The sequence below is a fragment of the Saccostrea cucullata genome, unplaced genomic scaffold (assembly GCF_032062105.1).
Source record: "Saccostrea cucullata isolate Sc308-1 unplaced genomic scaffold, CSIRO_AGI_Scuc_v1 ctg319, whole genome shotgun sequence".
NCBI classification, from domain to species: Eukaryota; Metazoa; Mollusca; class Bivalvia; order Ostreida; family Ostreidae; genus Saccostrea; species Saccostrea cuccullata.
This window is the reverse complement of record NW_026920610.1, coordinates 1,293,456-1,319,656: the sequence shown is the minus strand read 5'-3', so window position 1 is coordinate 1,319,656 and position 26,201 is coordinate 1,293,456. Positions and strand designations below refer to the sequence as shown.

The 26,201-nt window shown below is 33.0% G+C and overlaps 1 protein-coding gene across 1 annotated transcript; it reads left to right on the top strand.

Moving 5' to 3' along the window:
• The first annotated feature begins 3,136 nt into the window (after window positions 1–3,136).
• LOC134253892 (uncharacterized) lies at window positions 3,137–25,035 on the top strand. The gene is made up of 11 exons (XM_062736473.1): window positions 3,137–3,589; window positions 9,851–10,018; window positions 10,254–10,421; window positions 11,335–11,441; window positions 19,946–20,127; window positions 20,402–20,555; window positions 22,644–22,700; window positions 22,865–23,585; window positions 23,828–24,622; window positions 24,708–24,799; window positions 24,895–25,035. Exons 1-11 carry the CDS (start codon window positions 3,390–3,392, stop codon window positions 25,026–25,028), a joined length of 2,778 nt encoding a protein of 925 aa, XP_062592457.1. The 5' UTR covers window positions 3,137–3,389; the 3' UTR covers window positions 25,029–25,035.
• The last annotated feature ends 1,166 nt before the right edge of the window (window positions 25,036–26,201 follow it).

Below are 26,201 nucleotides of genomic sequence, written 5' to 3'. Positions count from 1 at the left end.
TCCTCGTGAGCTTGATATAAAAGATACCACAGAGTCTGACACATCTGTTTCATACTTGGATATTTTATTTGAAAAAGACATTAATGGTAATTTAACAACCAAGCTTTATGATAAACGTAATGACTTTCACTTTTCTAACGTCAACTTCCCTTAATTAAGCAGCATTATACCTTCATCACCTGCATACGGAGTTGACATATCTCAGTTGATTCGGTACGCAAAAGCATGCTCTACGTATGAACAATTTCTAAAACGAGGTAAATTATTGACAAACAAGTTGATGAAACAAGAATTTCAACAGTCCCGTTTAAAGTCATCATTTCGTAAGTTCTATGGTCGATACAATGACCTTTTCAGCACATACAGTTGATCAATGAGTCAAATGCTGACTGACGTTTTTCATACTAATTGTTAGTCCATTATTTATACACTGAATTGATGACGGATTTTTCCGTTATTTCCTGATCATGACACGGAGCACACGGCGGGTGTGGCCGGTCGGCAGGGGATGCTCACTCCTCCATGGCAAGTGATCACACCTCTGATGTTTTGGAGGTCTGTGTTTGATCTACTCCTGTTTTGTATCGTTTAATTAACTTTTGATCTTAAATATTTACTTTCATATGTTTCATTTAGAAATAAATAACATGTTCTTGATAAGGCATAACATATATTTGTAAATGAGCCATTTACCTAAAATTGATTTTTTTTTCTTCAAATTTACACTTTCCATAGCAACAGGCGAAATATGCATTTTTTTTTTTAAATCATTTTCCTTAAACAAAACTGAAAACTTATTTGAAGGATGCAGGAGTTCCTTACTGACAATATTTGGGAGGGTCCTCAAACGAATTTGGTGCGATTGCAATGGGTACTAATTTTGATCCGTTAAAAGTTTACTTAATTTAATATTCTTATGAAGCATTCTAGATAAGTCCAATAAAAATACAAAATGGGAGAAAAGCCAACACTTAATGTGGCCTTCATCTCGGCATTCATATATATCGATGAAGTTTTTTTTCAATTAACAATATTTACTTCATTCATTGGAAGTCTCGATATGTCCCAGTGAACTAGTAATCAAAGACATTCACAGAGACATTCACATCTGTTCCTTATTTCGTTGTTTTACTAACTATACAATAAGGACCAAAAAACAACAAAATTGTATTTTAAAAAATCAAGATGACTTCTATATCAGTATTTCCTAGTATAATTGATATCATCTTGTGTTGACGTCTCCCAACTTATCCCAACTCAAATGCATGCTTTCAGAACGATTAATTTTTTTTTTAAAAAGTAAGGTTACTGACAGACAGGTTGATGTTACGGTGAAATTTACAACCTCATTCAAAGTCGGCATAATGTGTTTTCTACAGTCGTTATAATGACTTTGTAAATACATTCACCTATAATTTGCTTACATTTTGACTGAAGCGCTTCATCCTAGTGATTGGACCTTGGCCCGATGCTAAATTTGACTGCAGTGTACCATATTCCGTCTATCTGATGAATTCAATGGTCTCCCGGTATGACTGGTCGACAGTAGATATACTTCTCCCTGATCAATACGCGAGTTTTGAGATTGTAACTCTTCTACTAACTTATTGTTAGTCCATTATATACACAATAAATTATCATCGGATTTTTCCGTTATTTTCCTATCATGACAAGGAGCACACGGCGGGTGTGACCGTTCGGCAGAGGATGCTTAACTCCTCCATGGCACCTGATCCCACCTCTGATGTTTTGGAGGTTCGTGTTTGCTCTGCTCCGATTTTGTATTGTTTAATGGGCTTTTGAGCTTGAATCGTGTTCTTTCTCTCTCTATATTTTACAGTTAACTGTAATCATAAAAAATACGCACCACAATTGACATCTCATTATACGCATAAACTCAAACCAACTGGAGAGTTAATGAAATTGGATGACACGGTAATGTAAACACTGACCAGAAATGCCCAATTTATATAATATATAACTTAACTCAAAGAGCTCTAGAGTGATATAGGACAAGGTGTTATATTCCTTAATAAACTCCACAGGAATAGTCCTAGTATATATCTCTCAGGGGATCTTATCTAATTTCGCTTTGTTAATCGATACAGTTCTGTTTAATTCTAAATAAGTTAATTGCAAATTTAGCTTTCTTGTGTATAGTTCAAGAATGACACAAAGCATTAAATTTAATATTCAAATACAGAGAATCTGACTTTGCTTCATTTGATTTTTTTAGCTCTACTGGTCAGAGACCAGAAGAGCTTATGCGATAGTAATGCGTCCGGTGTCCGTCCGTCCGTCTGTCTGTCTGTCCGTCTGTCTGTAAACAATTTTTCAAAATGCTACTCATCCTACAGTTTTGGTCTGATTTCAACATAACTTGGCACACAAGTAAACTACACTAAGATACATAATTCTGTATATCAGTTTTTGATTTCGATGAACGGTGTTGCCGTGGTTACTAAAAATAGAAATTTCTGTGAAAATCATTCAAAATGCTACTCCTCCTACAGTTTTGATCTGAATTCAATATAACTTGGCACACAAGTAGACTACACTAAGATACATAATTCTGTGTATCGGTTTTTGATTTTTGATTCATGTTGTTGCTTTGGTTACTAAAAATAGAAGTATCTGTGAAATACTTTTAAAATGCTACTCCAATTACAGTTTGAGTCTGATTATAATATAATTTGGCATGCAAGCAGATTACACTGAGATACATAATTAACAGTTTTGTGTTTTTGATTTTGATGATTTATGTTTCCATAGTAATTTAAATTGAAAATTCAGTAAAATTTTATTAAAAGCTACTCCTACAGCTGTAGTCTTTTTGCAATCTTGCCTCAAAAAGAGTATTATTCAAGGATCATTATAATTCTATTTATTTCTTTTGTAAAGTTTTAAGTCCCAACTGCTACTTTTCTTTTCTTTATTATACCGGTAAGTACAAACCAGTAGAGCTACAGTCTCGACAGAGACTTCTGGTTTAGTATAAGTATAATATTTTGTCCAAGAAATGGTAATATCTAAATTTTTGTTTCTGTATTAATGTATTGAATGTTTTTGCCTTTCATTGTATTGTGAGCCTGTAAACATTCTGAAATAAAACGTAACAGTATAATGAAGTCAAGTTTAAAAACAGCATCACAGCACGAACATTTGCCTTGCTTTTGGAATTCTGGAATTTCCCATTTTTAAAAATTATCCGACAGCGGTGTGTATAATGTCGTAATTATTCTAAATATCGACATTTTTGATAGCCTCTATATAACTCGGTAGTTTCACTGTGGAAACCTGGTGGATATCAATAGATTTCACAATTATTAGCAACACAAAGAGATTATGAACTCAAAAGTGACTTAGACTACAGGATACATGTTAAAGTGATGTCTTCCAGGGAAAAATCCGGGGAAATAAGAAATAACTATTATCCCTGTGAGGTCCGAGTTTTACCCTGTGATGACGAAGAAGAAGCCTCGGGTCAGCACAGATCGACATGGGGGCACCTGTGGGCGGATTTTGTTTCCTCCACTACTCTCCACGGGATCCGGTACATATTCTACCAGGAAACCTATATATTACGAAGGTAATTACTTTATTTACATTTCTGTATCGTAGGTCGATATTTATAATTTGAAGTGCCTTCATTCAGGTCGTCATTCAAGTGACCTTAATCAGTAAACGGTACTTTAATTTTACATTGAACAATGCATTGAAATACAAGGCAATAAGACCTGTAAAGGATGATGCTTTTTTTGTATTGTTTTTATTTTTGTATATTTCATTGCACTCATCTATATTTTTGCTGAGGAATCTCATTCAGCTTTAATCCAATGTGGGGATTTCAAATAAAAAAAAAACATGATCTGTATTCTAAGTACACTTTCAGATAAGATCTGGTTTTTCTGAAGAAAAGATGCCCTTCTTTCTGTTTTTGTGACCTAATCTGATCTAACTTCAGCTAGAAGCAAATTTCAATTTTTAGGTTTCTAGACAACTTTTAGTGCGTGTAAACTTTGAGGCATCTGTGATTTTGCAATTTCGACATCTCAATATCAGACGGTTCAGAGCTTATTTTGTTAACGTTTGATCCAACTGAGGTATCTGGATACACTGATAAATAATTGTAGATTTTGAACTAACCTATGTGATAGGAGAATGATTTAAGTTTTGAATTAATTTGAAATTATGTACATTGATGTAAGCGACATATTGGAATGGACTTTTTATTAAAAAAATATATTTCAGCCTTTCTATCAATGAATGAATCGAGTGCAAGGATTAAAATGTGTATTATTTTTATACCCTACGTGTAGTTCTCATTTAGATTGCCATAAAATATTTCAAAAACGAATAAAGGTTATCAAAATGATGCCTGATTAAAAAGAAAAGATTTTATTGAAATATACAGAGAAGATAATTGATTTTTCATTTCATATACTCTTTTCCTTTACATTTCAATAGCTTACTTATTTGCTTAATCGTATCAATAAAATCGTGCATAGAATTCGCTTTAGATTCAAATTCAATTTAGACGCAAAATTTCAAAGAATGAGTCTTTCGGAAATGTCCTATAACTCCTTTTTAAATGTCGATTCTGGATAGGAAGTTTAACTGATAAAGATCTGATCACAGAAGTTAAATCTGCAATTCAATGGGTCGCATTATCCCAGTAATGGCATCATATAAATATCTTTAAGTGCTTCGGCGATTCATTAACCGGTTTGTTCTTAGAAAGACCAAAAACTAATATTTGATCTATTTCAAAGTCAGGAATGATAGATACTGATATAAAGGCAAACTGTTAGGAATGAAATGCATTCATTGTTCAGGAATCAAAACTCAGGTGATGGTATTATATATTTTTAAATCACAATTTCATAGTTTTTGTCTCATTGACATTATTTTTGTTTTATTTGATTATGATATTTGAAACAACCTTTTATGATATGTCAATTACAATGGATTTTATACATTCATTACCTCTATGTTAAAATATTTTTCAACTTACATCATGCATAATTCGGTAATTCTACCCTATAACCTTTAAAATTGATAATGTTAATAATACAATGAGGTCATTAGTAATCAGTATCAGTAGCTTTTAAAGTCAATTACTGGAGTAATTTACGTGACATTTCTAGTTTTCAATGAACACCTCGTGAAGTTTTTGCGTTATAAAATTTTAGATAATATGTTAATGTAATGGCACTTAGTTGGTGAAAAACCCAATATTTCTATGATTTCGTTAAAATTATTGTTAAATTCACATTTTTCATTATCTTTATGCTACATTGTTGCACATTTTTTTAATGGATTTAATTAGCTTTACAAGTACATTAAGACGAAACAATAACCCTCAAATAAAATGATTAGGGGTCTTTATGCAACATTAAAAAACCCAACCAAAGAAAAATATTTTTGGTGAAAAATCTATGGCACGCCAAATTCACAAAAATGAGATAATCATAGCACATTTTTCTACAAATCGTAAACTATAGTTAACAACGTTAATCTATATTTCACATCTGTAAATTGAAAAATCTATGTTTCACAACCGTAAACTATACTTAACACCGAAAACAATCATTTGCGATTGCAAAACAAAATTTAAACGTGATTTGTAAACTTGTTTACAATTAACTATAGTTAACAATCTGATAAATATAGTTTCACAATTTGTGAAATATGATTAACCTCTTAACTATAGCTAATGTAAACTATAGGTGAGTTTATCATCTATTGTTAACGTTTTATTACAGACAGATAAACTTAAATTAACATTTGTAAACTATAGTTAACAACCGTTAAATATAGTTTTATATAGTTTTAGTTTCACAATTTGTGAAACAAATCTTAATACTATTTAAAAATAGTTTACAAACGTGAATCTATGTTTATCAACAAAATCTATTGTTAACGTTTTATTACAGACAGATAAACTTAAATTAACATTTGTAAACTATAGTTAACAACCGTTAAATATAGTTTTATGAAAACTATACTTAACGAATCGTTAACTATAGTTTACGGTTTGTAAACTATAGTTTACAGTCGATAAACCTAGTTTATCAATTGTGAAACTATGATTATATCATTTTTGTGAATTTGGCGTGCCATAAAAATCACTAGGTGCCATTTATTCTACAAACGCAGGCTATAAGAAATTGAAAAATGACCCACCCTCATACTTATAGAAAGAAACAAAATGTAAACATTATTGGCAAATTCCAATGTTTGAGTGAAATACCGATAATAAGGAGATATAGAACAGTTTTCGCCCACAACATTTCATTCAAATAATACATATCAGGAGCAAGCAAACAGGGACCTCAAAAACATCAAAGATGGTGCAGCTCTTGTCAAACCATCATATCCACCGTGTGCTCCTTGTCATAATCGGAAAATAACGAAAAAACTTGTCGACAATTCAGCACTCGGAGTTCCTTTCTTTCTGATTTAGTCATGTGATATTTTTTGAATTTCATTCAAATATCATACATTTGAAATCTGAAGTACTTTGTGGCACGCCCAGCTCTTAGTTCTAGCTTTCAAAGCCTACTAACATAAGGTTGTAGCCAACGCCTATTTACAATGAAGAATTGGATAAATTAAGATACCTCTTCGAAGAACTTTGTGCAGAGCGAAAAATGAAATGAGTGACAATTTCTGGCGGAGAAATGTATCGACCTGATGCGTATTCCTCCACCTATCACATCCAAAGTTTGAATGGAGCGTATAGCGAAGTCAGCCGATTGACAATTCAGTGTGTAAATAATAATTGTTATGAAAAATGTCAGTCATCATTTGACACAAAGATAGATTGTATTTTCTTACGTCAAGGTCTTTGTATTGACCATAGAACGTACGAAATGAAGACTTTATAATTTAACGTGACTGTTGATATTCTTCTATTGTCAACCTGTTTTTCAATATAACTAATAATCATATGTAGAGCATGCTCTTACATATCAAATCAAGTGAGAGAAATAAACTCAATATGCAGGTGATAAAGGTATATTGCTGCGTAAGTAAGAGAAGTTGACGGTTGGAAAGTTAAATTCATCACGTTTATCATATAAAGCTTTGTTTTTAGGTTACCATTAACGTCTTTTCTGGTAAAATACCTAAGTATAAAATAGATGTGTCAGACTCTGTGGTATCTTTTATTTCATGCTCACAGGGATATATCATGTCGACATATAAATGAAAAATAACTAATGTTAATTGATGATATGTGATATATCTAAATGTCGAGTTGAAGGCCACAGCAAGTGTTTTCTTTTTCTCAGTTATTAGATTTTGAATAAATTCTGTTTTGTATGAAAAATAGGAATTTCAACAGACAGTCAGAAGGCCTGATCTCCAAAAACCACATCGATATTGTCATTCAGAAACTCAAGTTATTGGTATAAGTTGGATTACCACTTGTGGAATTAGCACAAATCCAAGATCCTCTAAAATACAATTAAAATGATGAGCCTTTCAAACAAAGATAATGTTTTTACTTGTTTTGTCAGCTGGGACCAGTACACACTGATCGTGTAGTCTATCTTGTTCATTTTTCACTTCTGAAATGTTGAATACAGAAGGTCTCAACGTTAAATTTTCTTACGTTTTTGATGAACACTGGACGAATAGCAATTAGAATGTAAGAAACAGCATTATATGTGATTTTTATACCTACATGTATTGGGATGTTGGACTAGAGAAAGTGAATGATAACAAGCTAACAATAAAGAGTTGACTTCACAACTTATCATCATCATCCCTAAGCCTATTTAAGTGACAATGTACCACTATCACCTGTATATATGAGTTAAACCATGTTCTACGTACAATTTCTTGTATAACTTGATAATACAAGGATATATTAGTCTCGTTTAATTAACATCAGTGTTTCGCAATTTCTGTGAATGTCACAGTGTCCTTATTTGCAAATTAAATCTATCATTAAGTTGAATGTTTACTGATAATTTTTATGCCATCAATGCTACACGGAATTCTCTACAGACTTTTCAATTTCCACGACCATATGACAGAGAGCCTTTGGTGGGTGTTAATGGTCTACAGGGGGTGCTTTCTCCTTCATATCAACTAATTCCATCTCTGATGCTCACTTCCCTTAAGCACTTGGTCCCACTTCTGGAATTTCCAGAGTTAGATGTGATTCACGCCCTTTTCACATATTTGTTTGTAAATTATTTGAAATCGATCACTGCACATTTTCGTCACCGTTTACATTCGCCCCACTTTTCAAATACGTTGTTGAACAACACTGGTGAATTTGAATTTTTTGTGAGGAATAAAGAAAGAGGTCTTGCAGAAAACCTACTAAAACCCGCTATTTATCGTTGTTTGTAATGGGTTTATGTAATTTGGAACTCCTACACACGTATGTTAGTTTCAACGCGAAATGGCTTTTGGTAATATTAAACACATTTTAAACCGACATCCATGCTATTTTACTAAGAAAATCCTACTAAAATAGCTACTCGATCATAGAATACAATAGAAAGTAAAATCGTGTAAATCGTTTATTAATAATCTTCGAAACTCGTACGTTAATTCTAACTAATTCAATACAGACATGTTTTCCAATGGACTCAGCTGGAGCATCGTTCATAATATCTATTGCAAATCGTGTACTAAACAGTTTTTAAAGTATTATGTGCAAACACATTCGTTTATCTGTTGCCTTGAATCCTGCAATTCTTCACAAACATGATAAACACAGACCTTATTGTTCCCATCAAGACAAATAAAAAAACTTTCAAAGACATTTAAGTGGATTTTTGTTTCTAAATGGTGAAAAATGAGTTACCTGTAACAATTCAATGGACATTTAAATGGATTTTTTCAAAGATAATTTATATTCTTCATACATAACTCATGTTAAATTTGATTTTTAAAAATAGTTAATGGTTAACAGATAATTGACTTAATTCTTAACACTCCGGGAGGTTCCTTTATTAGGCCCTTAATGGTAAGACTATAGCTTTTATCTGCGTCTGTCTGTATGTATGTTTGTCTGTCTGTCAGTCTGGCCCACTTAGTTTTACACACTTTTTTCTAATCGCTTGTTGATTTTGAGGGCTGATTCTTCTTAAGAGTGTATCTTGGTGAGTTACAAATCAAATTTACATTTCATTCCGCTTCAATGATTTTTGACGGAATTACAAGCTTTGCATTTTTTTTTTTTTTTTTTTTTTTTTTTTGTTTTTTTTTTTTTTAATTTTTTTTTTTTTTTTTTTTTTTTTTTTTTTTGGGGGGGGGGGGGGGGGGGGGTATGTGGCTTCACCTTGATATAGTTTGCATGATTTTTGACGGAATAATTATAATAGCATTTTTAATTTTTAATTTGAACCAGATAATACTTGCCAGTAGGAGACAAGAATTGCTAAATAAATGCAATAGTTTCTCTTCTCTTAAATCTCTTGTATTTTCTTCCGATTTTGAGAAAATTACGAGAATCCAAATTAAATTGTGATATCTTTATAACGCAATTGACTTAGATTTTGTAATTTACGGAAAAGTTTTATCTTTATATAAAGTAATGAAACAAATAATAAGTTCTTATAATTTTAGTCTAGCAATTTTTATTGTACATACGCCATATATGGCTTATAGGGTAACACATGTGTAAATATACAAATAAACAATCGTACATATTCATATTCAGAAATATTCCTTATTGATATCAATGGTCAGAAACTCACACATTTCGAATTCAAGACACATATCAATAAAAAGGTTACATGTAAGATGACTAATTTCTTCTTTCTAGAAAACCGTGTTCAAGCCAGTAATGATTGAGTACCAATTTAATTATTTTTCATTATTTCAGGTTGCTGTGGACAGTATTGATGTTGTTTTGTATTACCTTGATGTCGTATCAGATTATAGACAGAATCATGTACCTACACAGTAATCCCGTCAACGTTAACGTCAAAATCAACTACAACCAATCACTGACCTTCCCCGCCGTTACTATCTGTAACCAAAACGCATTCAAGTAAAGTCTATTTCATTTATTTTGTTTCTTTGTTTTATTTTTGTTCGTTTGTAATTGTAAATTATCTTGGTAAATTGGGAATTTGATCATTTGTGTAAATTTATTGAAAATTTGATAGATTTGTCAGCTAATTCACATGTTATTTAAATGTTCAAAATGTAATATAAAATTTGTTTATGATTATACTTTAGCCATAATGATTATATTTCATTGTGCTTACTAATGCTTTTTATAGAGCTACAACTGCAGCCGAGAGGAATTGGTATCGTCTTATAGAGACTATGTACAATGGAAGCTCGAAATCTTTCTCACAGAGGGACCTAGACAGGTTCCACGCCTCCACTCTGACATTCAACCAACTCTTCCAGCAGGCCTCTCACAGAAAAGAGGACATGATTGTAAGGTAATGTGAGTAGCTTTTACCTGTATGTGATGTTTACATATCCCAACTTATTAGAAACTCAAAAGCATGCTCAGAATCAGATTAAATTCCTCAAAAGTGCAGGCTCTTGAGACATAAGTTGATGTTACAGAGGTTTCAATAACCTCCTTTAAAATCGGCATTTAGTATAATTATTCTATGGTCGTTATAATAACCTTGTCGGCAAATATATAAACCTATCATTTGGTCATAATTAGGCTGACTTGTTTCATACCAAATGCTAAGCCTTGGTTGTTTTATACTGAATTTGAGTACAAAATGTTCCGTCGACCTAATCAATCCATAAGGCTCACGGCGGGTGTGAGCTTACTCCTTCCAGGCACCTGGTCCCAGGATCATGAAACAGACTTACCCCTGGTAGACTTAAGTCCAATTTTCTATCGCCTGTAAAATGTTTATTCATTATTGAACGAATCTCTAATTTTGCAGATAACAACCCTTTTGTAAAGCAATATTAAAAAATATTTAAGTTTTTGTCTACTTTACTTAATCAAAATTCTAGTTCAGCATGAATAATTTGACTTAAAACTTAAGATGTTTCATGATCCTGGGACCTGACTCATCTGGAATTCCCAAGGTTCTGTATTTTATGCCCTTTTCACAGATTTGTATTGGTTATAGGGATTTTTTTTTTTAAGATTGATCATTGTATCATTTTTCATCGTTATTAAATGCCGTAAAAGACCTCAGAGAAAATTGGTTTCTGGTATGAATCATTTTGTAAATGGATAAAGGTACATGCAACATTTTATTTTAAAATTTGGAACTTTTCCCCACCCAGTTTCTTTATTTCAAAATCCTTTATTTATTTCTTTTGTATTGAAAACTTATTTATTAACTTTTTTGCTGTTTATAAACCTTTTGTTTTTTTAAGTTGCCGATGGGCGGATTTACCTTGTGGACCCAAAAACTTTTCAGAACAGCTGACGGACTATGGCAACTGTTACAGATTCGTGGCTCCAGAGAATTCCAGATCTACAGGTATGCATTGAAGATACATGGAATATTTACCGAAGAAGAGAAATACAAATTCTCTGAAGATGATATTAAAAAGATGATTGTTTCTGATTGACAATATCTGTATTTGGAGACAACGTCATAATTGCATCCCATTATAAGCAAAAAGCAAATCTATTTTTGTACATACACGAAATCAAATTTTTTAAAGATATGTATTATCAAGTAATAATAGTTACTTCCATTCATCAACTCGATATTTCTGTGAGCTTGAAATGAAAGATATCACGAAGTTTGACACATCTGTTTTTATATCTGAATATTTTTACTGTAAAAAAGACATTGTTGGTAACTAATTTCACAACAAAGCTTCCTGATAAACGTCATAACTTCAACTTTTCAATCAAAAACTTTACTTTACTTACGTAACAGTATACTCTTACCTCCTGCATATAAAGTTTATGTCTCTAAATTCAGTCAATACGTACGAACAATTTCTACAACGAGGAAAGCTATTGACAAAAACGTCGATGAAACTAGAATACAGCATAGTATAAAGTCATCATTTTGCAAGTTCTATGATTGATACGATAACCCTGTAAGTGAAAACAATCTATCATTGAGTCGAATGCTAACTGGTGTTTATACTAATTAATAGTCCATTAATTGCACATTGAATTTTCTACGATTTTTTTCTCAGTGGGTATGGCTTGTTAGTAGGGTATGCTCACATATAGCAACTGATCCCATCATGTTTGCTCTGCTCCTGATTTGAATATTTTGAATAGATTTTGAGCAACAGCTGAATAAGCCCCTATCTATGTTATGTGTTAAAACATGTAAGAGAAGGATATAAATTATATGTAGCTATTCAAAAATTCTATGCTTATTTCTCCTAGGCACCGGATCTCACCCGGTCTATGTTTTATGCCCATTTTACAGTTTTGGTTTGTTTGTAGGTCTGTTTGTAGGTGTTTAGATGGATCATTGATTGTTATCTTAACCTATTTCATTTTGGGTGAAAAAATAAAATAATTAGCAAAAAGCTTAAGAATTGACCATTGGTTATTTCATAATTATGTTGCAATAATATGGCACGCCGATTGGTTCAAAATTATTTTCTGCACGACCTTAAACAAAAATTACACGAGTAAGTAAAAACTTACACAAAGTGAGGAAAGTATACACAAAGTTATTGAAATTTACACAAACTACAGAAAAACTACACAATCAACAAAATATTTACACGATATAGTGAGAAAATTACACAAACAATAAAAACGAAAACTGCACGAGTGAGAATACAACATCAACATAATATACGACGCATCCTCATTGCGCACATTTCATTAATATTCATTAGAGAACAGCTCAGGGTGGCTTGGATGCTTTAAACATAAACCTATAAATTTATCCTAAAGGATGAGTAACGTGTTAGTAATATTTATTTAATCTTTTTAAAAAGGATTCAGTCTTTTAGAATTCCGCTAGACTCTCAAGAATATGTACAATGTGTTTTATGCATGTATAAATTTACAAACAATCTTAAGTATGGAATATGAACACCCCCGATTAAAAACATTCTACACATGTATAAATAACGTAAAAGGGATGCATATTACCAGATGTGTGTTTAATTGTTAGATTTTTAAATTGTGTCATTCCTCTATCATTGTCTATATAGCAATTTCTTTTGAAAGTGTAAAACATTGATATAGTAAAGGTCTTCATAAAATTAATAAAATCAGCATGTGATGTAACACAGGGCAGTTAACAACAAATCAAACTCTTCTCCTCTACCACCCACTGTGTGTACGTCGGTAATAATTTACAATTAGACAAGGGTAAGGTACTTACCTGAAGGATAATTGGGATTATCCGAGTCCTCGTCGTACATTCAGAGCTAAATATACAGTATCCAGCGCATGCGCAGATAATGACCACTTATTCATGGAAACAATAAAAGATTTCCCGCCACTACTCTCCATAGTTGAAAAGTGCTAAGAAAAAGGACACAAATAATTGCATGTGATACACATAAATATGGGATGGGCAGGGAGGGATTTAGCTCTGAATGTATGACGAGGACTCGGATAATCCCAATTATCCTTCAGGTAAGTACCTTACCCTTGTCTAATTGTAAATTATCCTTCGTCCTCTTACGTACATTTATAGCTAAATATGCAGACTTCAAAGTAGTTAAACATGTATAATTATATAATTATAAAATTACTTCTTACCTAACTAGAGGACTTTAAAATTGCCTTTCCAAAGGAAACGTCAGATGACACAGTGATCTTCTTATAGAACTTGTTGAAGGTGGATGCATTCGACCAATTAGCCACATTCATAATGTCTTTCACTGAAAGTCCTGCTTCTAAAACTGCTGAAGTAGATGCACTTCGAGTGGAATGGGCACCATATCCACTTATCCCAGATCTAATCAACACAGACTTAATCCATCTGGCAATTGTACTTGAAGTCACTTGTTTTTGAGGTTTGAATATTGAGATAAACAATATCGAGCTACTACGCAAGTCATTATTTCTTTCATTATAACATTGTAAAGTTGATGAAACACACAATTTCTTACACTTAGTGTAAGTTGGTAATACTACATGTTTGGCTGGCTTGCCAGGTCTTGAGGTTTTTGTAAGTTTGTTAATCACAAAAATTGCCTTTGATGGGAGAATCTTTAAAAATTTTAGATCCAAAAAGGCAATGGATTGTCCCCTATCTGCAGACACCAAAGCTATTAAAATAGCTAATTTATATGTCAAATCCTTAAGTGACAAATTGTCATTACACGGTAATGAATTAAGAAATTTCAGGACAACTGAAACATCCCACACACATGAATATTTAGGAACGGTAGGTTTTAAATTATATACACCTTTCATGAATTGAATAACAGTTGGGTGCTTTCCAACAGGAAAGCCATCAATTGGTGGAATAGTGGTAGATAGTGTTGAACGATAACTGTTAATTGCACTATATGATTTGTTTTTCTGAAATTCACAAGACAAAAATTCCAAAACGTCGACTTTAGAAACTTGAAAGGGATCCAAACTCCTGCTGCCACACCAGCCCAACCACAGTTTCCATGCAGATTGGTACTGTTTATTAGTTTTAGTTCTCCATGCTTTGCTGAGAATTTCTGCTGTTTTCTTCGAAAATCCTCTTGTAATGTAACGTCTCCGCACACTGTCCACGCGATTAATTTGAGAGTCCTCTCTAACGGGTGTATCTGTTCTCTGTCGTACGGTAGTGTTAACATGTTGTTCACCACAGGGAGAAGAATTGGATTCCTGCAAGACAGATGAAGAACCTGTGGATACCATGGTTGAGTCTTCCAAAAGGGAGTTATCAGTATTAATAGAGGATTGTCTCTTATTACTTTCTGAAGAACAGCAGATATTAGGTTGAATGGTGGGAACGCAAAGGCTTTCAGGTTTGTCCAAGGAATTAAGAAAGCATCCGTCTTCCAGGCCAACGGATCTGGTTGCCATGACACGTAACATGGAATTTGGAAGTTTAGACGACTTGCAAACAAATCCACTTGTGGATGGAAAAGTTGTCGAAATATCTTGTAAGTTAGGTCCTGATTTAACTGCCATTCCATTTGATCCATAAAATGTCGACTCAAAAAATCTGCATTCGTGTTCTCTACTCCTGGAATGTGTACAGCCGTCAGATGAATCTTTCTCACAATTGCCCATTCCCAAATTTCCTTTGCCAGGGAGTTCATTGACATTGAGCATGTTGAGTGAGTTCCTCCCATGTGATTCAAGTAAGCTACGGCCGTTTTGTTGTCTACTTGAATTTGAATATTCTGGCCATAAATCTGATCTGCTGCTGTCATCAGCACAAAGTGAACTGCTTTCAATTGCATATTTAGCTATGAATGTACGTAAGAGGACGAAGGATAATTAAGGATGTGGATGCGTGACCTTTTCATATAGAGAGAACCCTCCCTGCTGGTGAAGGAATGAAAGACACCTGTACGCTAATCTATTTATAGTTATTTGACACATCAATAATACCTTTTGATTAAGGATTACTAGCAATTCATACAGAGATTTTGAAGCATTGTTGCGATCATCTGGGTTGTGGAATTTGACAGAAAACTTTTGGGAAATAAACAGGAAAAAATAAAAATAAGGCAAATAATTGCGCAACTTTAAGTTTTATATTGAAACGATCGAATATAATTATGAATTTTTTTATATAATTATGTATGTGACAAAGTAGAACATGTAGTCTTTAATTTTGAACAATGTGTAGTGATTTCATAAATATCCATGTAAATGTAGAAAATTGTATGTAAATTGTAGTCGTTTTAGTTATGTGAATTTAAGCTTGATATATAATGTTTTTATCGAGTTTGCTTTGAATAAGTAAAATGCATATAAAGGAGTTAAAACAATTTAAAATTATGATATACAGACACATATAATATCGGTATAGCATCACTTTTAATAGTGGGGAGGGGGTTAGAATTTTTTTTGACAAATTACCTGAAAAGTCTAATTGCATGACAAGCGAAAAAAAAGGCGGGGGGGGGGGGTGTCCAAACTAGAAAATCCTATTTCGTTGAGGTAGTGAGGCACCTTCAATATTCCACATTCTTTTCGAAACACATAAGCATATATTACTTAGATTTAAACTACCAAACAAAAAAGGGGATGAGTATGGAACGCCATCACTGCCTTATAGCATACAACTATGCATTTATTATGTCAATTTATCATTACATGATGTGAACATATCTTAACGTTATGTCCATTTTTTATGAGATGATGTAAATATATCTTAACATCATGTCAATGCTGCATTACATGAAGTAAATACATCCTTTCATTATGTCAGCACTTCATAACTTGAAGTAAAAAATTCATTATATGAAGTGATAATGTGTTTACATTGTGTTAAAACTTTCTTGCATGAAATGAATTTTTCTTTACATCATTTCATTTCTTTAAAATATGAGGTCAAAACTGCATTACGTCAAGTAAATTGTGTTTTATAATTAAACTTATCATTACACGAAGTCAAAAGCCCATTCCTTTTTGAGAATGTATATTTCTATTATATCAAAGCATTATTACGTGATATGGATTTATCTTTATTTTACGGCGAGGGCATCATGATATGAGGTGAACACATCTTACCTTTATGTCAGTGCTTTATTATGTGGTGTAAAAAGTGTATAACATAATGTGAACATATCTTTATATTATATCAATACTTTATTACATTATGTCAAAACTCCATTCCGTGATGTGGATATATAATTACGTTATGTCAACTCTTTCTTATGTGATTTAAAAATATCTTTATATTGTGTTAACTCTTTATCGTGTTGATTCCAAAAGTTCATTACCTGATGTTAAAAAACATTTACATTATCTAAAAGCTGTATATCTAATATATAATGAATGTTGACGACCGTGATTTAATGAGTAAGAAGGGGGGGGGGGTCCTGAATGATTAGGACAAGTTACAGGCACATAATATCATCCCCCCCCCCCCTCACTATAGAAAATGTAATGTTCATTGAAACGGTACAGCCCCCACCCCCACTTTTTGTTGAAGTATAATCCACTAAAGGTATTGTAATATATCTGGAAAAAAATAGGACTGATCGAAGTTGGACCCCTCTCCCCGAAACAGCATTTTCGGGCTTGGACTTTTTTTTTCTTGGCTTGTCAAGTTTTTTCGGGTAAATGATTTTTTTTCTGGCTGACCTCCTCTTTCAAAAAAAAGATTGTACGTCACTGGAGTTAGTAATTTTTTTTTAATCATTCCAGGGCCAGAATTCTATTACAAAAATCTACCAGTCGCTCATCTAAATCAATTGAATATGCCTTAGTAAGCATGCATGGGCACATATCAGTGGCAGATATGGGAATCTTGAAACAAGGGGGACGGTATATGGTTGGAGACCAAGGGCGGAAAGCGGAGAAGCTCTCAGGCTTAATAGTTTTATAGAAAAAAAGTTTGCAACTTAATTCAGCTAAGCTTATTGTGAAACTAATGCAATGTCCTTCAAAGTTTAAGACTTTTATTAAAAAAAAAGAATCAAAATAAAAAGAAAAAAAATTATTGCTGCACGACTCATAATATTTGATTTATTTAATTATGAGATTAAAGTAAACACCACTGAATTTCGACGTGACTTTAATTAATCTCTTCTACGACAGTTTTTCTCCCGCCATTTTTAGTGCTTGCGGAACGCGGAAAATACGTTATGCTCATATAAAGACCGAGGATACCCGTGTTCGCATAACGTAATAGTGAATCGACATAATGTAGAAGAGTGCGCACAGTATGGCATGAGCTTTTCACATCAGTTAATAAAAACTAAGATCTCATGAAAAGTAAACATAACGAAATGCAAGTTGACGAAATATAATTGTAGTATGTGTAAATGTCATAAAGAGTTGACATAATGTAGAGGAAAGTTAACACGATGCAATAATAGTGTGGGTTAATGTCATAAAGAGTTGACATAATGTAATGGAAGGTTGACACAATGCAATAGTAGAGTGGATTAATGTCATAAAGAGTTGACATAATGTAATGGAAGGTTGACACAATGCAACAGTAGTGTGGGTTAATGTCATAAAGAGTTGACATAATGTAATGGAAGGTTGACACAATGCAATAGTAGTGTTCTGCTATAAGGCAGTGACGGCGTTCCATAGATGAGGCTTTTCAGTGGATATTTACGATAGAAAAAGGTTATGTTTGCCAAAGAAAAGAAAACGAAAAGGGGGAGGGACATGCCCCTCCTGATGCTACTAGCTGAAATATTTTTCTATGAATTTAAGCGTACATGAAGTAGTCGATCGAAATCAGGATTGCAATTCAACCTAAAACTATAACGATAAATATTGTAATTTACCGTCCATATCCTGGAATTTGCGCTCGGCCTAACAACATTTAAAAATTGAAGGTTAGGGGGTCAACCAGGATATTGGGTTGAAAAGTGTTATTACAAAAAAACTTAAATTTAGTGTTTGGGAAATAATAAATTATTAAAATTTTATGAATACGAATTCTGAATGTAAAGAGAATTTGTTTTCTTTGAAAATATTTGCAAAAATTGTGCTCTATTTGGAACATGATTTATATGCATTTTTCAAGAATGATAAAACAAGTTTTATATTCTTTTCATTTATTATCAAACTGCAGTATCCATTCCCATTTTATTTATGACATTGTATGTAGATGTATTTAGTAATTCACAATGTTTTTAAAGTCTTGGTGTGTCATTATGGTCCAACGATTTGAAACTTAAATAAATTTATACTGGGACTCCAATCGATCCACGAGCCAGGTCCGCCACTGATCATGTGTTTTTCCTTAGCCAGGATTATTTGAGTAGAGTTTTGTTATTTCATTTGGACAAATTTAATTAACAAAAAACAAAAGCGCATGTACATAGAGTATATAAGTATATTCTCCGTTTATCTGGTCCTTTTTATTATAAATGAAAACATTTATCAAGTAATCGCCATTGCGAATAAGGGCAACGCTTACAAGAAATATCTTGTTTTTATTTCGAAGTTTATAACTGAAAATATGAAATATCATGGAAAAAATCATAACAAAAAGTAGGCTACAGATATCCAACCAAAATTGATATCGGATATTTTATAAGTTTGGATACATATGTAAATAGAAATAAAATATTTTTATGTTTGACATTAAAAATACGTTGTGTACATCTAAGGTAATCCTCACTTTTTAAATTTAAAATTGTACACATTTGTATATATCCAGCCAACTGAATATTTAATTTCCTATTCCGAAATGGGGGAAAAATCTCCTCAAATGATTTTTTTAAATCAAGATCCTTGTCAGCCGTACTGTAGTTCATCGTTAGGTACTTTTAGTTCGGAGTCGAGTGCATCATACTCAATGGTACTTTTTTTTTAACCCTGCATTGTAGCACAAACGTACCAATTCATTCTTGTTACAATTTTTGTCCGGCATCATATAATACATCCTTGATCTCGGTCAATATAAGAAATTCATATTATTTTCAAAAAGCTTTTAAATACTCTCGCATAGATCAGATGGAAACACTTCATTCGAAATCGGATTGTAAAAAAGCAACTTCCATTCTCGATAACATTCAGCTTAGCATACATGAAGAGATAAAGAGTACAGAAAACCAAGAACACTATGAATATTCTATGTGCATAGTAATGATATGCGCAGCTGTATGCGCAGTAAAATTGTTTGTGTAATTTTTAGTTTCCTCTGCTCGTGCAATTTTGTTTGTGCATATTAAACCCTTTAATCGAGTAAAAAAATTCGGATTCGTGTATTTTTCGTTATGTTTGTGTAAAAACCTTTTAAACTATGTGCAATTTTTACCGATACGTGCATTTTTATTTTACTCGTGTATATTTTTCTTCTAGTTCGTGTATAAAATCGTGATCGTTGTGCAGAAAATAATTTTGAACCAATCGGCGTGCCATACAATAAAGCCCTGAGTATTGTTATTTTTTAATAAGGTGCAGACAATGGCCTGAAGTTGCTGTTGAATGTAGAACAGTATGAGTACATGCCAGGACCTAATGAAGCAGCCGGTGTAAAAGTACTCACTCACGTAAAAAACGATCACCCAAGGGTCCGTGAGCTGGGCATCGCTGTACCCACGGGGACACAAGCATTCATAGGTCTTCAAGTCATACTAGTAAGTATGTACATCTATGCTACCAAAATTGTACAATTAATTTGAATTTCGTTGTAATTGTTAAAGTGTTTTGAAAGTTTGTAAGCACGTTTCAGTATTCGAAACTTTTTGGACTTCTTTTATTGCGTTATATGTTTGAATATGTACAAGTGCAAATTCATTTTTTGAAAGAAGATGAGGAAATGATTTGCTAGTTTGATATTATTTAGAGCGTCTATCTTTTCTCATGAAAATTTACCTACATTTCAATCATCAGAAAGATATTTCTTTCTAGGTGCACAATCTAGAGAAACCCCACGGTCAGTGCCAGTATAAGTCTTTGAAGTTCTTCCCCCATTACTCGTACGATTCCTGTTTGGTGGAATGCTACACGGAGGTGTCTGCTAGACGGTGTGGATGCCGAGATTACTACATGCCCAGCCTAAACGGTGAATTACTTTCAAAAATTGAGGTTTAGAGCGTATTGGGAATGCAGGATATCTAATAATGATACTTTCTCCATGAAACACTTATACTCAGATTTCATTAAAAGGTTTTCTCAGATTAACAATATTTATTTATACCTGCAATTCAATTTATGCTTAATTTCGAAATACAATGCAATTTACCCTTGATTTTCATCATTAGATTTGTAACTAGCCTAAATTGTCAACTTATTTTTCTGAGTTTTTCCTAATTAGTCACATGGGAAATAAATGAAAGAAAACAATCTCTCCAGTAATAAATTGGCACTTTGTTATTATATATATGGCACGCCAAATTCACAAAAATGAGATAATCATAGTTTCACAATTGATAAACTAGGTTTATCGACTGTAAACTATAGTTTACAAACCGTAAACTATAGTTAACGATTCGTTAAGTATAGTTTTCATCTGTAAAACTATATTTAACGGTTGTTAACTATAGTTTACGAATGTTAATTTAAGTTTATCAGTCTGTAATAAAGCGTTAACAATAGATTTTGTTGATAAACATAGATTCATGTTTGTAAACTATAGTTTACAATCGTAAACTATAGAAGTCGCGCATAGTATTGGGGTTTAAAATTGCGTAACTCGTAACACTGTAAACGACGGGCGTAAGTATTTTTGGTCACTTCATCGTTTTGGCTACATCGATTTTTCTGCCAATTCGTACAATGCTTTTATAATGTCCTGTGATGATGTCACACAACATTCATTAATAAATTTCCAATTTACTGACTGATTCCGACTGTTCCTAATATTGAAAGCATTCTGTAATATGCCGTGATCTTGATAAGAAAGTATAAAATGTTTGGTAATGATTTTTTACTATATAACAGTTTCTTTTCGTAAGACTAATTTGATAAATAAAATGTGCAAATCAAGAAGTAGTGAAATAATTCTTTTAAAAAATAAAAGCAAGTAGTAGGAGAAATTAATAGAGCGATTTTGATGTCTAGTCGGTTTTGTTACTACGACACAAATGTGCGTATGATCTGGTATTTAACCGTACATATAGCATCAATAAGAGCTTTTCGTTATTTTCTGGAAAACGTGTAACAGATCAAATCTCACTTTTAAAATGTGCAAGTAAATAAAATTTTGTATTTAAAGAAACACAAAAAAGCAAGACATTTGAAGAAAACAGGAGTAAAAATTTGACGTCTAGTCTAATTTGTTACGCCTTAAATTTGTGAAGTTTTTACGCTCAAACGGCGTATACAATAACGTCAGAAATGTACATTTTGACGTTACAAAATCAACCCCAATTCTGTGCGCGACTTCATAGTTAAGAGTTGTTAATCATAGTTTCACAAATTGTGAAACTATATTTATCATATCGTTAACTATAGTTAACGGTTTGTAAACTATAGTTTACAAATCGTGAAACTGTATTTATCAGATAATCTATGTTTTGCAATCGCAAATGATTGTTTTGTGTTAATATAGTTTACGGTTGTGAAACATAGATTATCGCGTTAACTATGGTTTACAGATGTGAAATGTAGATTAACGTTGTTAACTATAGTTTACGGTTTGTAAACTATATTTACAAGAAAAACCTATCTCTCGATTGTGAAACTATGATTATCTCATTTTTGTGAATTTGGCGTGCCATATATATAATTGACATTTTATCATGAAGAATATGATTCTTTTTAAAAATCCCCCAGGGTTGTGATGCTCGCCCTGCGCTATTTGTTACCCGTCATTGCTTTGATAGTTTTTTTGTGGTTTTTCTGTTGCTTTATTGATAATGCAAGACATTCCAATTTCAATCAAGATCTGTGATTTGTACATCCCTTTTCAAGTCCGCTACTGAACTTCAAAATCAGCTTTATCGTGTACAACGTATTGCTTTATTCTTCTTGCACATAAGAAAAAAAACAGAGAGTAAAAAAGATTTTGGATCTGATAGAGTTACATTGTATATACTCGTATAACCCTGTCTACGTTTAGGTCCGCTTAATGTCTTTTATGCACCACACTTCTGTTTGTATACTGGAGTAGATGTACAGTAAAAGTAACATCCTTGTTTTTTGCTTGCAGGTTTTCCTCCTCCTTGTGACCTTGAGCAATATTTTACATGTCTTAAACCTCTCTACGGTAGAACAAGTGTTTTTTACAAATATTGTAAAAATCGAATACGAATAGACTTAATGGAATAATGATTTTCAAGACAATGAAACAGAGGAATATACATTCCATATAATGCATATATACTTATTTCTATATGCTATGGATGACTATTTTTTTTTTTATTTATACAGATGATTTTTCGCTGTGGTTAGAGAGCTGTGATTGTCCTACCGACTGTGATTACACCATGTATGACCCCGTCATGTCATATGCAACAACGTCAGAATATGCAGGTCAGAGGTTTATGGACAAAATAAACGTAACAACTCTCAACTCAAAGCTCAAACGAGCGCGGGAAATTACACATCGCATGGACGCACGAAAACTAGAGACATTCAAAGAAAAAGTGAAACAAATGGAAAGAACTTTTGTAGACGTAAAACAGCTGATCGAAGAAACTATTCAGAAGCATATTATGAATCAAATTGGGAATGTAACAGAACATTACAAGAATGCCATCAGAGTTACGAACAGAAGAATACTACTGTTAAGATTTCAAATCTATAATGTTCAGAAAAACTTTATGAGGGGGAGGGACGCCATGGAAGAACGAACACTCTCCCATTTGTGTAACAGTTTCCATGAGTTTGTGTTTGCCTACGAGACAAATCTGCGAAATTTGATCACGGAGAATGATACAGCAATAAGAAGAACATTTTATGTGAGCACAATTAATATGGTAGACGTCCGGACAGAGAACGCTAAGAGAGCACTCGCTAACTTCACAGTTCTGTACGATGCCTATGTGACAGGAACGCCAATATTTAGATACAAATTCCAGAAGTTTGCAAGACGTTATAATAATTACATTGTACCCAGACCACTACTGAACGAGTCCACCTACCACAACCCGTAAGTCATAACTTACATAAATGTACTAATTTCATTTACTATTTATTCATTAAACAAACATTTCTTTTCCATCATTATTTGTATGAATTCAAAATTTCGGGTAAAACAGTGTTTACATTATTGTATTTTATCGCAAAAGTAGTGTACAAAATTGTCGCTGTACCTGTGCCTATTTTTTGCGTGTTTTTTCTGGTATCGATAAGAGTTTATTAGTATTAAGTTATCTTAGTTTTACATTGAAGGTATGCGAGAAGATACAGTGTAAAACTGGGAGATGACATCTTGAGCATCATGGATGCGCTGTCAAGCTACAGAAACTTGACTTGGGAAGTGTTTAGCGATGCGTCTCTTAATATCACAAAAATGAACCTTGTCAGTGGGAGTTTTATAGATGCATGTGAGAAATTTTACCACACAAAAAGTACTCTGTATTATGAGACGGTGGATAGACCGGAGAGAATTCTCAAAAAGAGGCTAGAACATACGGAGAAACAGAAAGCTGACTTGATTAAAATAAAATCTAGTATGTTGAACACTCTCGAGGATCTACAGAACACGTCCATAGAAATGAGAGGTGGTGTTTTGGTCAGAATGGAATCCATTTTGCAGGCGACATTTACATATTTTACATACAGTAATCGTTCAAAAATATCAGTTAGCGATTTATTTCACTCCAACGAATTTATATCTGACATTAGTCAACTGAGACAGTTTCTGCAAGAGATCGCAACTCGTGGTGCCCTTCTGTACGACCGGTGGCTATCATTGGCAACCAGAGTGAAACATATTTGGCAAGATATAATTAAAGATCGCGATTTGAAGGAATACTACGAATTCAAAAACTATACAAACTTTCTAAGGGATTTAGAAGACGTGAAAAATGAAATAGATAGCGACTTCCGACACGTGCGTGCTAAGGATGACATTCGGTTCATTGTTGGGAATAAAGACGTTTTGTTATTTGATGCAGTGGGAAACTTGCAAAGAGAACTGCTGAAATTTCAAAAAAGCACGATATTTGATGAGGAAGTCTTGAAGTATGAAATTTCCTCTCGAATTGACATATTTCACACATCACACTGTATGAAACTGTTTCTAATTTTTTTTAACCTTTCTTTGTAGGAATAACTTTCTGGAGCTAAATATATTTTACAGACAGTTGAGTTATGAAGAGATTACACAACAAGAGGCCTATGATATTTTTGCCTTGCTTTGTAAGTAATTCATACATTTAATATAATTTACTGTAATTACATCTTGATGTGCCTATTATTTTAAATCTAATACATTCTATCTTGTTTTTCTTTAGGTGATATCGGCGGATCCCTGGGCCTGTTTATCGGGGCCAGTGTTATGACTTTATTTGAGTTGTTTGATCTCTTTGGAACGTACATAGCGGATAGCAAAACGAGGAGCAAAAAAAATGTCAAAATAAACCAGTGATTTTTTTTTTTTTTGCATTCTCTTGATTAGTTTGATTTTGAAGATCTTTATATTACAGTGGAACGCAATGTAGAGGACAATTTATGACAAAGGTTTCTGAGTTATGAAAACTTTGGTAGATTTTTGGAATCACCGTTGGGTATGCCAGGGGACCTACAATAACGGGCAAAGAGATTCCTAATATTCATATTTAATTGGCCCCCGCTTTCATGAAAGCGAGGGGACAATAAATCTCAATCATCTGTCTGTCTGTCAGTATAGCTGTCCGTTTGTCACAAAAACTTTAGCCTACTTTTCCTACAGCTTTAGTCTGATTACAATAAATATTGTCACAAAAAGAAACTAAACCAACTAACATCATTCCATTTATTGCTGTTTTGCAGTGACAAGTGCTAGTGCTACTTTTCTCTTCCTTCGTTATAATTAGAAACCAGTAGAGCTACAGACACATTAGAGACTTCTGTTTCCCCTACAATAGGAAATTATATTTTAATTTTTCCCAAAAAAAATTATAAACAATTCTCTTTTTAATCAATGAAAAATATGGAGATAACGACAGTATTCAAGCTCAAAAGTCCATAAAACGATACAAATAGGAGCAGAGCAAACATGGACCTCCGAAACATCAGAGGTGGGATCAGGTGCCATGGAGGAGTGAGCATTCCCTGCTGACCGGTCACACCCACGGTGTTCTCCTTGTCATGATTGGGAAATAACGGGAAAATCCGTCGACAATTCAGTGTATAAATAATGGACCAACAATTAGTAAGAAAAACGTCAGTCAGCATTTGACGCAATGATAAACTGTTTTTGCTGATAAGGTCATTGTATTGACCATAGAACTTACGAAATGATGACTTAAAACGAGACAGCTGAAATTCTTGTTTCATCAACTTGTTTGTCGATAATTTACCTCTTTTTAGAAATTGTTCATTCGTAGAACATGTTCAAGATTGCGTATCGAATCATTCAACTGAGATATATTTGTAAATTCCGTATGCAGGTGAAGAAGGTATATTGCTATTAAGTAAAGGAAGTTGGCGATAGAAAAGTTAAAGTCATCACGTTTATCATAGAGCTTGGTTGTTAGAGTTTTCAAATAAAATATCCAAATATGAAACAGATGTGTCAGACTCTGTGGTATCTCAGTATATATCGTATCGACAAAAGAAT